This window comes from Adiantum capillus-veneris, chromosome 18, assembly GCF_014529385.1.
Source record: "Adiantum capillus-veneris isolate H3 chromosome 18, ASM1452938v2, whole genome shotgun sequence".
NCBI classification, from domain to species: Eukaryota; Viridiplantae; Streptophyta; class Polypodiopsida; order Polypodiales; family Pteridaceae; genus Adiantum; species Adiantum capillus-veneris.
In genome coordinates, this window is record NC_140948.1 from 128,624,583 (window position 1) to 128,642,354 (window position 17,772).

At 42.3% G+C, this 17,772-nt stretch overlaps 1 protein-coding gene across 2 annotated transcripts; it reads left to right on the top strand.

The window, feature by feature from the left end:
- Positions 1-1,011: 1,011 nt before the first annotated feature.
- Positions 1,012-14,133, top strand: LOC147436390 (external alternative NAD(P)H-ubiquinone oxidoreductase B1, mitochondrial-like). 2 transcript variants are annotated; one of them, XM_086489301.1, is made up of 10 exons: positions 1,012-1,544; positions 2,468-2,762; positions 2,842-3,045; positions 3,123-3,373; positions 3,474-3,693; positions 3,954-4,058; positions 12,476-12,748; positions 12,824-12,945; positions 13,028-13,147; positions 13,379-14,133. In XM_086489301.1, the coding sequence occupies exons 1-10, from the start codon at positions 1,348-1,350 to the stop codon at positions 13,380-13,382; spliced, it is 1,791 nt and encodes a 596-aa protein (XP_086345427.1). In that variant the 5' UTR covers positions 1,012-1,347; the 3' UTR covers positions 13,383-14,133. The 2 variants fall into 2 exon arrangements, with proteins under 2 accessions (XP_086345427.1, XP_086345426.1); XM_086489300.1 differs by having other exon boundaries at positions 1,013-1,544; positions 13,372-14,133.
- The last annotated feature ends 3,639 nt before the right edge of the window (positions 14,134-17,772 follow it).

The window sequence follows — 17,772 nt, forward strand, 5'->3', positions numbered from 1 at the left end:
TGTATATACGTCCATCACTCTAGGGCTATCTTATCTTTCCATTGCACACTAAGTAATACACGCTCCGTTGTGTGCCTTGAGCTTCCATTGTGCTGTGTGTGTTTTCCTACAACCCTAATATAACAAAAACCTCCTAGCAAGGGAGAAAGTACCGTGGCGATCCTAAGTGTGTTCACACACATCAGTACCACATATATGGTAACACTCTTTCACCTCTTGCAAAAATTTCTATTTTACCCTTTGCTTATGTGTTTAAAGCCAAATGCTTGGCTAATTGGTTATTTACTTCTCTTTTTCAAACTATGCACAAAAGATTATTACAATTCCTACAAAATGACATGTATATGTAATTTTTTGCATTATCACGAGGTTCTTAGAGTGCCATGCATAGGCCGGACGCCTTGAAATAGAATTTTCATTAGTGTGTGAGGATCCTAGATTGTCATGCAATCATAGAATGGACTGTTTGGATTAGAGTCATGATTAGAATCAGTCAAAGTGTTTGGTTATGGGTATCTTTGATAACCACCGATTGGGTAATGGATATGGATGTGCATGTTTGTATGCATGTTATTCGTAACTTCTGCTTCATTTCATTTGGGTGCGTTGTTGTGAATTGTGCATGATTTTGTCTTAGCTAGATGCTATCTTATCATAACAATTCATAATTTATCTTGGAGGCGAGATTATTTCAACATACTTTGTAGCAATACCGGGTATGTTGGACTCCTTTTAGGGCTCATACCTAGAGAGGGTGAAAGAAAAACAGTAAAATTACAAGGAAATAGTTCAAAAACTCTTGCAATTTTGGAAAATTCTAATATTCCCCCTCTAAACTCAAAGGAAGAACAATGTGTGTGAGAGCTTCGTGTCAAGGTGGGAAATTTCTTTTGATTTGAAACTTTGAACCTTGAGGTCTCCAAATGATACCAGATCTCTCTCTCTCTCTCTCTCTCTCTCTCTCACTGCTGACCTGTTTTAAGTTATTATAACGTGATCATTCCGTCGTTTTCTGTGGAAAGCGTAACAACGGTCCCTCTAAGGACCCTCTTCTGTTTTCGCTGCAATACTCGTGTTTTTTTCCAGCGCCATGGCACCTCCATAATCTGACACGCTCACCTTCTCTTCTTCTCTCACACACTCAAAGTTCCTTCACGTCTTGTATTCTTTTTCCAAAAAAACAGAGAGATTGAGGAATCAACAGGCAACTCTCTGCCCGTAGAAGAAGAAGATTACCTGCTTTCCCCATAGAGACTCTCTGCACATTCTATTGCCGGCTTCCTTTTTGGCTTTCTAAGGATTGCATTAACACAAGCAGGCTCTCTTTTCTGTCCTTGAACTTGGATCATGTTTTCAGTGCTTAGCCGGAGTGCAAGGCGAGTCTTCTTGTCGCCATTGGTGGCTGGGAGTAGTCAGAGCCATCAGGTTTGCAAAACCTTGAAGAACACCTGGAACACGCAGTGGAGTAGAAGGAGTCATGAATCACCATGGGAAAGGGATGTACAATTTAGATACTACTTCATTCTTGCTATCACCGCCATGAGGTCAGGTCATGTTTTAATCTTTCCGCAGCCATGAGCGATGGCTTTTTGGAAGAAAAACTTTGTTTGCCATGGCCTGTAACAAGTGCTTGATGATAAAAACAAAAATTTGCTATGTCTCTTTCAGTTCTTTTATTTCTATCTGGCACCCACGTATTGTTTTTGATCTCTTAGGTTTACAATGACAGTGCACAAGCACATTTCACTCTGATCAATATTGTTAGCTTGATGTCAATGTAATGCTTACTCGAGCATCAAGAAGTCCGAACTTTTTGTGCTACGCTAGATTTTCTGCACGCATGCCCATTCACTTTAAGTTAGTGCATTGGACATGCAAGTTGGACAGTAATCTCAGATAGGATCCATAGCCACTAAAGTATTAAAGGAAGTTCTGGAGGTCATTATTAATACCTTGATGAGAGTGATGACCCAAGGTAGACTGACATTTACATATGTAGATTAGTGACTAAAACCATGCCCACTTTTACATTAGAAGGAAGTCACATCTTTGTAAGCTTTTCTTTCATACTATGATGTCCTCTAAGTTAACATGCCCTACTTTCTGTCAGTGAGATATAAGGGAAAACCTCTGAGCGAGAGTAAACCTTGATTGATTGTATTTTTGCTGTAGGCTCTTAGCCCTATCAAGAGAATTTATGGCATGGTTCAGTTGAGTTTGTGGCTTCGAAGTCTTTTAGTGACTGTCTTATTGTATGAACTTGAGAGGTAGAGTCTGTAACATGTACGGCATGTATGTATGCATATTTTTTCTTTTTCCTTGGAACAGTTTATCTTGCAAAAACACCTGTGTTTGCGGCTCTTCAAATGACTGTCATGTCATGTCACATATACTTAAGAGACTTCTTTAGTTTGTGCAATACGGTTAGCCCAAACAATTTATCTTACAAAACAACTTGAACAAACAGTGGATATTTTGGAGGATCATGTGTCCTTTATGCAGATGCTAGCTCAAATGCATCTCCCACTGCTGTAACTATCAAAGAATGCTCAAATCCAGTTGACAGGAAGAAAAGGATCTTGGTACTTGGTTCAGGGTGGGCGGGTGTGAGCTTCTTGAAGAGTTTAGATTGCACTCTATACGATGTACATATAATTTCACCTCGCAACTTTTTTGTCTTCACACCACTTCTACCCAGTGTGACTGCTGGAACCGTGGAAGCAAGGAGCATCACAGAGTCTATACGCAAGATAGTGCTTAAGGTGAGACCTTTATCAGTAGTTTGAATGAAGTGTAGTAGTCCCTTGATGACATATTGGTGGGAGTTTTATGATTGTGCAGAAACAGAATGTCAAATATTCACAAGCAAACTGCATGAACATTGATTCAGTGAATAGGAAGGTCTTATGTAGACCAGTTGCTGACTACCTTGAGCCAGGGAAAAATGATTTCGAGGTTGAGTATGACTATCTTGTAATTGCAGTTGGAGCTCAGGCCAACACATTCAATACTCCAGGAGTGGAGAAATATTGCCATTTCCTAAAGGTATTTCTGATTTCATTGTGCACTACATTAGTGATATTCCTCTGTCTTATAGTTGAGACGGACTCTGTACATTTCAGGAAATTGAAGATGCGGAAAAAATTCGTGAAAGCATAGTCGATTGCTTTGAGCTTGCAGCACTTCCATATTTAACCAAGGAAGAGCGAAGTCAGCTTCTACATTTTGTAACCGTAGGTGGTGGTCCAACTGGAGTGGAATTCGCAGCTGAACTACATGATCTAGTCTATGAAGATTTGTGCAAGCTTTATCCAGATCTTATGCCGTTTGTAAATATTGTTGTTATTCAATCTGGAGACCATATATTGAACACGTGAGTTTTAGCATGTCAGCTAAGTCTCAATTAGATCGCTGAAGATTTTTGTAAATTGTGTGTCATGAATTCACAATTAGTTCTTACTTATGTTGTACAGGTTTGATCAACGCATTAGCCACTTTGCTGAACAGAAATTTCAAAGGGATGGAATTGAAGTGAAAACTGGGTGCAGAGTTTTGGAAATTCAACAGAATGCAATCATAATGAAGGAAAAGAGCACAGGCAAGAAAGTTGAGGTTCCACATGGAATGGTTGTGTGGTCTACAGGGATTGGTACACGACCTGTAATAGCGCAGTTCATGAACCAGATTGGGCAGGTGAAAATCTTAATCTTTTTATGTGTCAATCTCTTGCATTTATGTTTTCAAAGGGTTAGAAGTGCTTTAGATTCAATTATAGAAGGTGGGCAGAGAGGCGGTTGAGAAGATGTTGTCCAGGATAATGGAGTAAATGGTTTTAATAGTGTAGAGGTCTCTTCTTTTAATGCATACAAGGAAATGAAGTATCCTAAGTTAAGTAACATAAAAAGCATTCTCATTATTCTAGAGGTTGTCTATTGATTTAAACAACTTTGCAGCATGACAGGCGTGCTTTGGTGACAGATGAGTGGCTTCGTGTGAAGGGATGTGAGAATGTATATGCACTTGGCGACTGTGCAACCATCGAGCAACGCAAGCTATTGGTTTGTTTCACTTCCGATTTTCAATCAGATTGAAACTTGTATTTACTGTGCTGCTGATTAAGTTTATCTTGTTGCGAGTTTTTTCATGCTCAGCACTTCTGAGATTAGAAATGTCTGCATGGTTGTATGTGTATATCCTTTATGAATTTCTTGTTTAGCCTTTTGGTTAGTACTTGCAATCGAGTTCGACTGCTTTGGTTTTAAAGGGCAAGATGTGATAGGCTTTAGGGTGAAGTTTTCTATGTCTAGATAAAATCAGAACTGATTACTGCTTTTGTTTGGGCCAGTCATAGTAGCCTTGCCCTAGAAAGGTGTTCCAATTCTCTCCTCTCTAGAGAGTGCTGGTTTTTCTGAACCTGTCTTTCTCTCTCTAGATGTGATCATCTCTATAGAAGATATTCTCTATGTAGAGCTATTTTCTCATAGATTTTCTCTCCTCAAAGCAAAGGGGACGAAAAAATGCTTTGCATTCGTTTAAAGATTGTCTATAGTTGAGGAAGTTGACATATTCACGTTAGAAACTATGGTTTAAAAGGAAGACATGGAAATCTGGGGATGCTTTATTTGTTACTGTGGGTGGGGCACTTTTTTCCCGCACTAGCTTGCATTTTTGATATGCCTATCATTGACAAGCTAGGCTTATCTTTTGTATTTGCACGCTACTAAGTTATACTACTACTTGCTGTATGCCCTTGAGCTTCTCCTTCTCCAAGCTTTGTGTGTGCATCCTTGCAACCCTACTTCCACCAGCAATTGGTAACAGAGGAGGGTTTGGTGGCAGGTGCATGGCAGCTGTAGCAGGCTACAATGTCACTTTCACAGGACACAATTAGTACAGTTGGTCTGGTCTGGTTCACACTGGACGGACTCTGTGGGCTGGGCAGTGACACGTGGCAGGGATACGGACGTTGGTCTAGTGGACATCGTGGCCAGGTCACCACCACCACTCAGTTTGGGGATGGCTGACATTTATGAGCCGTTGGTGGCTCTTTATGGTGGTACATATGAGTAGTAGCTGTTGGGTCACGATCATCTTCTTCTTCATATATGGTCCAACGTCGTCGTCTGGGGTAGCGAGTCTATACACACAGCACGTCTGCACCATCCGTGCACATCTGAGCCTCGACACCCCCATTTGTACCCTCTGTGTCTCTGTGTTGATCAGCTGTTATCTATTGTTTCCTTTGTTTTCATTCTGTTTTGAGTGAGATATCACGCACATTGCACTGAGGACACCCACTGTAGAGAGCACGACACACTATCCGCGCTACAAGTGCTCTCATTTTTGGCACGCCCGGTGGGACCTCAACTGAAGTCTCACTTTGTTGAGGTACAAATCGAGGAGCTAGCTGGGTTTTACCTAGCCTCGCCTACTTCGCCTGGCCAGTGCAGCCTGCTGGTCTGGTCCAGTTTCACCCTAGCCAATCTCGCCCTGCTGGTCTGGACCTCTCTCACCCCGGTCCAACCAAGCTCTCGTCCTGGTCTAGTTCTTCCTCGTCCCTGGTCCAGCCAGGTGGTCTAGTCACTTGCCCTGGTCTAGTAGAGTCTAGACTTGTGTTCAGCCAGTTAAAAGTCTTCTTGCCCAAAGCTTGGTTGGGTTTGTGGTTACTTATGACACAGACAAGGCGGTCATTGGAGCGTCAAAGCGCACTACTGAGTCCTCTGAAGCACTACCATAGAAGCCATCAACCCTTGGTACGTAGTAGAAGTCCACCAACCCCATCACCCATACCTCCACTTACGGCATCATCCATTCCTCCATCCGGTTCTACATCTTCTAGGTCACCTTCCCCAGTAAAGCTCTCTATTTTGTTACAACAAGCTATTGAGCAACAAGCTCCTGAGCAAGAGGCCATGGAGGTGTTGACCATTGTTTTGGCCAAGGTAAACATCAAGTTTCCTACTTTCAAGGGACTCTCCTCAGAAGATGCAGACGACCATGTAAGGAGGTTTGTATCTCTCTGTAGAGGTCGTGGTCTTAATAGAGAAGATGCTTATTTGGTACTCTTTCCATCTACCTTGGATGGCTGAGTAGATAAGTGGTATAGTCAGTTTGCAGAGAACCAGTTTGCAACTTGGGCCACTTTACGACAACAGTTTTGTGCAGCATTCAGGCTAGGTGACTTCCAAGAAAAGGTCTTGGATGAGTTGGTCAACATGGTGCTCCAGCCAGAGGAGACTTTTGCAGAACTCATGACTAAAACCAAGTCTCTGGTTGCGAAGCTTCCTCAGCAACCAGGGGAATTTATGGTTAAGAAGTGGGTGGAGAAGGCTCTTCCCAAAACTTCCTAGCAAAAACTCCGAGAGAGTCTCTGACCTGATGCCACTCTGGAGGAGTTTGTCGCAGCTGCTACTAGGATAGAGGGAGCTAGGAAGCTGTTCACCAACTCTCCTCAGGTAGAGACCCCCTCAGTGTTTTCGGAAAGTCCTTCTGATCCGTTAACTTCTTTACGCGGGGAACTGGAAGCCCTAAAGTCACAACGAGCTCTTCAAGAGGAGAGGTCCTTCTCTCTTAGACAAGAGAAGCCTCCACATCATGAGGCATTGGAACAAATCAAGCCCGAGCTAGAAGAGCTCAAGTCTCAGCAGGAGACTAAGGCAATGGTTTGGTGTAGCTCATGCCGCTCTCCAGGGCACCCTCCACAGGAATGCCCCCTTCGGGTTAACTGCCACTTTTGTGAAAAGTCTGGACATGAGGACAAGGACTGCTACTACCTCAAGGGATTGCGACAAATACAACAAATTCTTGGTCCTACCCTTCAACAAGGGCCAGCACCTACATCCAACATGGTTTCTCCCTGTGGCCATCCACACCATATGCCACCTTTGCTGACAGCCCCTCCTAGGCAAGGTATGCAAAGTACTTTCTCAGAGCTTTTATCATACCCATGCTCCCTCATCACCTCAAAACTTCTATGCCTCCACCTCCAACTCCATGCACCAGGAGCAAGGATCACCTCGCCCTTCGACTCGCCCATTGAATCGGCTCATTTTGTGCTACAGATGCGGGGAATATGGTCATCACTAAAGTAAATGCCCTCTGCCTGAAGGGTCCCCTCCTTGCCGTCATTGCCCTGAAACGAAGGATCACTACAGTAAAGATTGTCCTAAACTTTGTGCATCCTCGGCTGCGAACCCAAGTCAAAGCCAAAATGAGTTTACCTTTCCCAAGCTCAATTTGATAGCAATTAGCACCACTTTTCAACCACCCCCTTGGGCCCTTCTGCCCATGTGGTTACCACTCAAGAGAAGTTGCAGTTGGTAGAGGAGCCAGCAGGGCAGTTGGTAGAGGAGCCAACGGGCGTCCTCACTCGGGCCCAGAGAGCCGCTCTCGGTCTTAGTATTTCAACAACACGTTCAACTCCCCCGCACATTCTCCCAACAACGTATACTCTGCCTTTAGTTGGCGCCAAGCCCTCAATCAACAAACAAGAATCCAAATCTTCGCTCTCTGATATTGATGAAGCCTTCTTGGAAGCAGTGGCTGATCTAAAACAGATCAAGGTACCAGAAAAGCCACTGGAAGAAAAGGAAAGCCTACAGCAGAGACAATCTTGAAGAACACTTTTCAACAATTGTCGCTCTATGACATGCTGCGGCTAGATGCGAGTTTTCGAAATAACATTCTTACAGTTATTCAATCACTTTACCTTGAAGCATGTCCTAAACTGAGTGTGAAAACAACTCCTTGTCGTAAAAGAAGTGCCAATAGACCTGCAAGTGTCCTGCCCAATAGGATCTGTGGTGTCTATAGTCAAACTGTCTGGAGAAAATGGGGAAGGCTAGGAACCGTCATGAGCATGACCGGAAGCCTGTCAATGCATGAACCTGCAACCCCGTGTGGCCAGGTGGCTAAGCTTGGGGTGTCCCGACCGCCAAGAAATCTCCATGGAAAGATGTCGTCACGAGCAGTGTAGCAAACTGCTGTACTTTGCCAATACAGGGAGAAGATACTGTGTGAAGGTCCCGAACTGAGTGTGAAAACAACTCCTTGTCGTAAAAGAAGTGCCAATAGAGCTGCAAGTGTCCTGCCCAATAGGATCTGTGGTGTCTATAGTCAAACCGTCTGGAGAAAATGGGGAAGGCCAGGAACCGTCATGAGCATGACCGGAAGCCTGTCAATGCATGAACCTGCAACCCAGTGTGGCCAGGTGGCTAAGCTTGGGGTGTCCCGACCGCCAAGAAATCTCCATGGAAAGATGTCGTCACAGCAGTGTAGCAAACTGCTGTACTCTGCCAATGCAGGGTGAAGATACTGTGTGAAGGTCCCGAACTGAGTGTGAAAACAACTCCTTGTCATAAAAGAAGTGCCAATAGACCTGCAAGTGTCCTGCCCAATAGGATCTGTGATGTCTATAGTCAAACCGACTGGAGAAAATGGGGAAGGCCAGGAACCGTCATGAGCATGACCGGAAGCCTGTCAATGCATGAACTTGCCCTAGACATGTGAAGCAGCATAGTGGTGTATATCTAACAGCATCAACCCTCTCTTGCTAGAAACGTGATTAAATGGTGACCCATAGTTGTGATTGTATGGTTGTACAGTACGGTTTTGTATGGAAAAATACAATGTATTTCAATTTATATTGGATTCGTAGGAAAAAACCATTAAAAAATCTGCAAATTACCTCATAAATGGTGACCCATAGTTGTCATCGTGTGGTTGTATGGTATGGTTTTGTATGGAAGAATACATTGTATTTCAATTTATATTAGATTCGTAGGAAAAAACCATTAAAAAAATCTGCAAATTACCTCATAAGGTTAAAGGGCTTAAAATTTTTATGAAAAATGACCTAGGTATTAGGCACAAGACCAAAGACTCGAGGCACACCCTGCAAAATTGTTTTAGACCATATTTGTATCCGTACGGCCACACGCCATACGACGCGTGTATTCGTACAACATACGGAAACTTCCATGATTCAACCTTTGGCTGCAAAGAAGAGAGTGAACGTTCTAGTGGTCAAGAAGGCCAAGATCCCTTCCAATGAAGAGGTCACATAGTTACATTATTTTTGAATTACTTGGATTTGAACTTGGAATGATCTCAGGTTTCCAGGGACATCTACACCTATGTTTGGTATGATACTGGGTATGCTGTTAGATGGTATGAAGCATGAATCTGTCGGAGGAAAGCATGAATTTGGTTTTTCAGCAGTGGAAAGGTGAAGCTAGTTTCATTTTCAGCCTAAAAAGAAGGTGTCGGCAAGGAGAGATCCTGTCGATAGGACACTGAATCACCCCTCTCTGCTAGAAAAGCAATTAAGCCTTTGGCTGCAAAGAAGAAAGGGAAGGTTCTAGTGATCAAGAAGGCCAATATCCCTTCTAGTGAAGAAGGCACATAGATATGTTATTTTGGATCTGTTTTTGAATTACCTTGATTTGGACTTGGACCAGGGGTTTGGAGTGGATATTGGATGATCTCAAGTTTCCAATGATGTTTACAAGGACCCATGTATGGTATGATACTGGCTATGCTTTCAGATAGTATCAAGCATCAAATACAAAAACAAGATTAGAGGAAGATCCAACTTTCTATTGAGCAGCAGAGAAAAAGATTTAGGCAAGAATGGTTCAAGCAAAGGAAGTGTTTCACTTTTAGAGATTCAACACATTTTTTTGCAGTGTGTCCTTTTAAAGAGGAAGACGAGGTTGTGAAAGAAAGAGGGATGTAGAAATTATCTTTGTGAGTTTCTTCTTCAGTTGATAAAAAGACAATGTAAGATGATTCAGGTATTGAACCACTTGATTTGACAGGTTCGGAGAAATATCTTCCGGACCTCTGGATAAGGTGAGTCACTTGGATTTCAAGAATTTTAGATGGAGGGGGACAACTTGGCAGATAGTCCTTAATGAAAGATCCTGTCTTTAGATTTGAGGAGCTTCCCTAGTAGATCTCAGGTAAGGTGTTCAGTTCTTCAGTCTGGTGCAGTGCCTGCGGCAGAGGGGAGAGGAAGAGGAAAAAGAACAGAAAATTTGATGCCAGAGGAACACTCCCAAGAGACTTTAATCCGATGCGTCTTGAACTGAAGACCTGATATTTACAGATCAACTAGATTGTGGATGGAAGAGTTATGGTTGTCTTTTAGGCCTTAGCATAGTCATAGGGTATTGAGACTGACAATATTTTGCGAGAGACTTGTATGAGAAGAATGGCTGTAGCATTCTGTGTTGAGAGAACTCACCAACCCGGTGGTGATAATTTTAGTGCATCAGAGACATTGGTACAGAGGTCAGCCCAACCTGCCATAATGGCAAGTCACTTTATGGTCAATGCTAGCTGAACAAAAACAGCCTTGGACAACTATGAGCTTGGTCATTAATGCCATACGTGCTATCTATAAATCTTCTGTATCCTCTGAAGATTCTGTCCATCATTATGTTGAAGTAACATCTATATAAGATGGTGTAATGGATATTGCAGGCATTCTGAGAGTTTGAGCATAGCCTTACAGACTGTACTCGCTAATGAGAAATTGGGACACACACATTGAGCCAAAGGTGCTGAGCTTGTTGTCTCTTGTATTGAGTTTGGGGCATAGCCTTACAGACTGTTATGAGTAATGAGAAATTGGGGCACGCACTCACATTGAGGGAAAGGTGCTGAGCTCTTGTGTTGGGTTTGGGGAATCTAGTATCATTGGGGCATCCCATCTGTAGCTCCATTCACAGTAGTATCCAATGAGTTTCACAGTATTGTTCCACATTTAGATGGTACTGTCAAGCCAATCACATAGTACTATTAGTAATTGTACACCACTACATAATCAATGCACATTATTCAAGACCCTTATTTTCTTAGAAAAGGGAGAATTAGAGATCAAATTGGTGAAAAACTGGGTTGTATCAATCCTTTGGCCAACAAAACAACTACTTGGCTCATGATCTCCTCCTGTTGTGCTCAACTGACTCTGTAAGGGGGACTTATTAGGTGGTGAACTCCCAAGAACAAGATCAATAGTGTGATGCTTGGAACTTTGTGGAGGAAGTTACTTTTAGAGAAACAGTGTGCATTAGTTTTCAACAAGTTTAATCTCTCTTCTTCTGAGGTAAATTAGAGCTACTCTTAAATTGCTCGTGACAAAAATCAATAAAAAAGAAGTATGACTGTTTACTGATTTGAAAGCTCTAGAAGCGCATACAATGGGAACAGACTCCCCTTTGTGTTTTACATCGAGTACAAGGTCTTGATGTTTGTCTTTCAATGGAATGTCCTAGCTCTAGTGTCAATCATGACGGGGTTCTTGTGATGCCATGGCGTTGCCATTAAGAGATCACATCCCTTTAGAGTCCTGATGTGAAAGTCTTCCTCTCCATCCACCATACCCTTGGACGTGCAAAGTTTGCGTATCGAGGGAATCATTGCCACCTCATATCCTGGCATTGCGTAAGTTGCATCTATTTGTGAACTCATTTCCTCGAGCTTTACTCCTAAGCATGCTTCTACTTCAGGTGAAATGAAGTTAGGCTTCATTCCATTGTCAAAGAATACAAGTCTCCTGGTTTGGACTACCCAATATCTGCATATTTGTGACAACTCATCTTCCTGCTGAACCCCAAGAATATCGAGTTCAGTAGTCTTAGATGCCTGCCCGAACTCCCTTTTCTGAAAGATTTCCTTCTTGCTGTCCTATTTGGAGTCCTTTGGCTTCGTCTTCTCTTTGGTATGGGTTAATTTCAAGAGGAAGGCCTCAACAGTATTTCTCCATCTGCTCATCTGTCTCAATGAAGCGGTTGGTAAGTAGGCATCCCAAAATCTTTGACTAAAAGTTTGCAGGGTGTCTTAACCTCAATGGTTCCATGCAGGCAGAACGGCAGCCCTGCAAAAGCTCAACCACAGAGAAAAAGAAAACAATTTTTTAAGCTTTTCTTTCTCACTTTGGATGCCTCAGTGAAATTTCCTTCTAAGAAAGCTGAATCAATATGTAAATGAAAGCAACAAAGGAAATCCCTGTGTATGCCAAGCATCATGCCAATGCCTCCCATGTATCCAAAAACCCCCTCGCTGGATGCATCCGTGAAACATGATTTTCTGTCACCAGTGGAAACTCTCCCCATGTATCCTGGGTATTTGGACATTTTTCCCAACATTTGCTGTTGAATTATATTCTGCTGCTGCCAAAGAAGCTTGGAAGGATTTGAGCCCTTGACAGTTACCTTGACGTGAAGATTAAGGGGCACCGTTAAGTCTTTCCATTGCTTGAATACAGTCTTGATAGCCTCTCTTGCATATGATTTACTTATCTTCAATCCTTTTGTGTATAGTGTATATGTTCATGCATATAGAACACGTAACTTTGTATTAAAGACTCATCAGTGCCTCTTGTACTATCTTGCAAAAGCTATTATTGTATTTTCAAAAATTTCACTTGACCTTAATTTTCCAATCATATCATTGATTTTGCGATGTGCAGGAAGATGTGGCTTACATATTTACGCTGGCAGACAAGGACAATTCAGGCAATCTGACAGCCACAGAGTTCAAGGAGGCGTTGGATTCAATAAGGGAAAGATATCCACAGATTGATCTTTACTTGAAACGCCAACACATGAAAGATGTAATGAAGATTCTCGATGATCCTCAAACTTACGGGGAGGGTGAGAGGATCTTACTTGATGTTGAGCAGTTCAAGAAGGCTCTTAGCAAAGTTGATGCACAGATGAAAGCCCTACCTGCGACTGCTCAGGTTATTTGAATTGTCGTCTGTTATCTCACGCTTTTTGCATTTGATGTGGCTGACCTTTGTTGAAGACTCCTCCAGGTTGCTGCACAACAAGGTGAATATTTGTCCCGCTGTTTCAACCGCAGGAAAAAATGCGAGGTGGAACCAGAGGGACCATTGCGGGTCAGAGGAGATGGACGGCATCAGTTCCATCCTTTTGTGTGAGAAAGACTAGCCCTTGCTTTCAATCGAGAAATATAATGGACGCGGACTGTGATGCCAAAGCCTTGCTGTTGTGTGCAGATATAAGCACTTAGGCCAGTTTGCACCTCTTGGTGGAGAGCAGGCAGCTGCAGAGCTGCCAGGTGATTGGGTTTCGGTTGGAAGAAGTACGCAGTGGCTATGGTACTCTGTGTATGCAAGGTAAACATATGAGGCTTTTTTTCTCCTCATTAAGTATGATTGACCTAAGAAAAGGCCAGTTAAAGCTCCTAGTTTGATAGAAATGGAATTAAAGAAAGGCCTTGAATGAGTGCAGGTGAGGTCACAGTTTTCAAGCAGTGGCCTCAGATGCTAAAACTAGTTTAATTGAAAAGACTGTCATGCTACCACTTTTATGGGAATTTGACACAGTTTTTTCTTGGCAGCAAGCAGGTAAGCTGGAGGACAAGAGCACTGGTAATCTTTGATTGGAGCAAGCGCTTCATTTTTGGGCGGGATTCAAGCCGTATGTGAATGTAGAGCGGTATCATGAATAAACAAAGGTTCAAGGTGCATTTCAAGAATGTATAAAACTCAGTTACATCCTGCATTTCAAGAATGCATAAAACTCAGTTACATCCAAGAGAGGCAAGTGCTGCTGCTCACACCACTACCATTTTGCCACATTGGCATATCATCATTGGCAGCCTCAAGGGCCTAAGCCCTTACGAGATTCTTGTTTATAACTTAATGCATAGGACAGCAGTTTTGTGGATTACATGGACGATCTGGCCACGTCGCCTTTTCAGCATATTATGGCACGATTGGTCAATCGAGCACCTGAATACAATTTGCACACACGTGTTGGATTGCAAATCAGCATGAAATGGGTGTGACTTGCCAAAGTTGCTTTGCCTAGGCAACTGATTATCATTTCTTCTCCTCGAACATGTTGGCTTGCAAATCAGTGTGATTTGCCAAAGTTTCTTTGCCCAGACAACTGATTACCATTTCTTCTCAATAAATGGGAGTCCTCCAGAGGTACAACGCAGGTTGGATGCTCAAGGTAGTCCTATCAAGCAAACCAAACAAAAATGTGAAAGCTTGTTTGTTACTTCATAGTATTGATCTGCAATAAGAGTTCGAAAACACCATTTTGATGTACTTATAACTTTCAGCCAGAAAGAAAAGTCATTTTGCTTTGTTAATTGGGCTACGTTGATTTGTTTTGGGCCCCGCTATTTAGACAACAACATATGCTTTTCACCTTAATGGTACAAAAACAAGACGTGTTGCCAAGAAAGTCCCATCTGCTCGACCAAAATGAGGTTGAACCTTTAAACTTCATTTATCCATATATTAATGCAACAAGTGAAACTAGGTATTGTCAAGAAAGCAATATATTGGTAAGAAGCAACTTCATACCAACAAGAAGGTTGAAGTTATTTCCAAGTCATGGATGCAGCAACTAAAGTCTCGTAACCTACATGAAGCCTAGTGGTAGCCAAGTCTCCACACCAAGCACCAAGTTGAGAGCTCATTTACTTAATGCTTTACTCCATGGTAAGAGCTCTCTAAAATAAAGTCGTCATCAGAGTGCAAAGAGAACCCTTTGGTATAGTCAAGCTTGGATAATTGAGCCATTGAATGAGCAATGTGGTAGTCCCAAGGCTTCAAGTCATAGTAAGCTCTTTGTTAAATGTCATAAATAGTAAGCTTAATGCTCAAACTAGAGGAGTTGAACTATGTGTCGTTCCTTTTTGTAGAGGTGAGTAGAGGGGTCGAAGTCTACTCTAATTTATTAGTGAAGTGGCATAGAGTCTAATACTTGTGCACACATGCAATGTGAAATGAGAGCACTTATCCTTAACAACTAAAACCCCTCTTAAAAGGTTGGAGCTTGAGAAGCTTGTTTAAAGCTTTGATAGCTACACTTACATTTAGAAGTGTCCATTGTTACTTGATTTTGTATCATTCGATAAATGCATTAAACACTCTCTTTGTGCTCCACACATACATTCATCCTAGAGGTGACTCAACCATGTTAATGTTAATGACTCAACTTCCAAGCCAAGGAAAAGCTATCTATTATCTTATCCACTCCAACATCCACATCTTTGATAGCCCCATTTCTTAGATATATCTCTACATAAATTGAGCCTAGCCACTCAAATCTCTCAACTTTAAGACACTATCTTTTGGCTACAACCCTTTGCTTTCAAAATCCTAATAATCTAATGTAGCCTCATCCAACCTTTCTATATGTACTTTATTACAATCAAAATACATCCTCTAGAGTGTGATACATTGAAGAATCCTATGTGCATATACCAAGGGAGCTTTTTTTCCACTAGGTTTTATTTACTTGATCATACAAGTCCTCACACCTTAATTTAGCTTCTAACAAATTATTTACTTTGTCTTATCCATACCACAAAATAGCTAGACAAACTCCAAGCAATATTGTTAACTTTGTGTGTCATCCTTATTATTATTATTTGTATTTAGTTATGGGTCGGGCTTGTCGGTTTCGTAGGTCTATAGTCTAGGGCTGGTGATTGCCGATGAGAGGCGCAATAGACTGCACACCAAACTCGTTTAGTGCTCAATTGGTTGAATGTGGGCGTGTGTATGTGAAAGGGATGGACCCAACCCATAGATAAGGTTGTAAAACCAGTCTTTTGGATCATTCTGACATATGAAGCTTGCTCTTGTCTTATCTTCTTATTCTGTCTGTCTGTGTGAGAGAGAGAGAGAGAGAGAGAAGAAGAAGAAGAAGAAGAAGAAGAAGAAGAGAGAGAGAGAGAGAGAGAGAGAGAGAGAGAGGCGATAGAGCAGCGGGAGTATGACGACAACGAGGAGGATGACAACAGTGGCGGCTTCTTCCTCTCGACACGCGCATGATTCCCTCAAAGACAACAACGCAGGAGGTGAGTGACACACCATATGTAGTCGTGGAGTTTGTTTGTGTGTACAGGTTGTGTGCTTGCAGCCCTTGTGGCTCACACATGACGTTGGGCAAACTCCTCACAGTTGACATTTTTGGCGCCGTTGCCGGGGAGGGGAGCTGCTCTACACCAAGCTCCAACTGCAACATGCATCTGTGTTGAGGTTATTTTTTGCATGTTTGGAAGGCTAAGAAGTGTGTGCGTGTGTTTTGTCTATCTGTGTAGATTTGGATGTGTTGAAGTCAGTTGTGCTTTTTTTTTTTGTTAACTTTGTTTACATTTTACTGTATGACAATATTACCTGTTTTTTGTTTTTCTGTAAACTTAGGCTTTGTTAAGTTTTGCAAATTGTTGTTTTTTTTGGTGTCAAATTTTGAGTTGATATCTCTGAAAACCAATTAAAACAAAAAGAGAAAAAGCGAGAAAAGAAAATGAAAAAAAAAAACTGCCCTGCCAGCAGTTGTATTTGTTTTTTGAGTTGACAAAAAAAAAACCGATTCCAACTAGCCCTTCGTGTAGGCGAGAAAAAGAAAGAGAACCATTGGCCCTAACCTTGATCTTGATCCATATATATAGGAAGTAGGGTCCTCCATAACTTCCTTTAAAGTGAAGGAATAATGCGTCTCATGTTATATATAAAACCCACTTCTCAAGGGCAAAAAGAAGTATGTGGGATGCAGGCTTCACCTTTTCCCTCCACTTGCTTCCTTTAAACTAGTCGAACTTTCCCTCTTGTGTCCACATGTCCAAGTCGGACTCTACTATTTTTGGGGTTACAAGAGTTTTTGATAGCCGAATCGTGTGCTGTAAAGCACGTCATATCTCTGATCGATACGCTTGTTTTGAGCTATCACTTGATGCATACCACATCAAAAACAAAAAAAACCAAATAAAAACGATCGGAATAGCTAGTGATGAGGCCTCTCTGGGTAGTTGTCAACACTTTTAGGCTACGCACATCACATGTATTTACGCTCTGGATGAGTGCTAGAGTCTGAGCAATTAGAAAGTGGCTCAGATTACACAAGAACCCATTATCCACCCACATTAGGTTCCGGTCCTTCGACGGGGATCCAATGTAGTGCAACCCAAGATCCACACATCACGGTGGCTAGTGACTCTTTCTCTGATTCTGACATAATGGATGGACACTCTACCCCATACCAAAAAAATACAAGCCAAAATGTACTTGGACTCTCGGCCCCACAACCTAGTGCTAGTGTGTTTAGTCGCGTAACGGAAACCATTACTTGAGCCACTCGTTTCGAGCCTACATCTAGTGAATTAAACGAAGGTGATGGGGAGGTAGATTCACTTTTCACTTCTCATGTAGACCCTATACTCCTCAAGAGTATCCATGTCGACATTCTATGCCTTGCATTCACTAAAGACTCTACCAAGCCATCACCCTCTGAAGTTCTACTACCCGATGGTAGGAGTCTTGGGGAAGTACAAGAGGTCGAACGATATATACAAGCAGCTAGGGAAAGGGAAATTGAGAGCCTATTTATAATAGAGCAACGTCCAACCATGAAAGCAAAGACCCCTATGACAACAATCATACCAGACAATCAACCAAGTGCTCCTGAATTAGCAGTCACTGAGGGTCAGACCATAGGGAACCATAATGCTTCCACTTCAAGGGGAACCTCCAACACTCCAGGCTTAGAGGGGGTATTTCTCACTAAAAATTTGGAGTATGACTTGCAAACTGAGACTTTGAGTGACCTGTACACGAGCTACGTATACCATGTGGGTTGGTTAGAGGTTGTACAATCCACGTCTAGTGCCACAAGTCTAGAGGAGTGGCAACAGATGGTCTATGATGTCATCAATGGGGTTGTCCAATTGGAGACGCAAAATGAGGGAATTAACATTTCTTCAATGGGTCCTATAAGG

What these genes read in the sequence shown, in the direction of transcription:
- LOC147436390 (XM_086489300.1), top strand. Translation starts at nt 1,348, where the DNA reads ATGTTTTCAGTGCTTAGCCGGAGTGCAAGGCGAGTCTTCTTGTCGCCA. An exon ending in TCGAGCAACGCAAGCTATTG is followed by an intron (nt 4,059 to 12,475) that starts GTTTGTTTCACT and finishes TGCGATGTGCAG; the next exon opens with GAAGATGTGGCTTACATATT. An exon ending in TGGTACTCTGTGTATGCAAG is followed by an intron (nt 13,148 to 13,371) that starts GTAAACATATGA and finishes TTTTCTTGGCAG; the next exon opens with CAAGCAGGTAAGCTGGAGGA.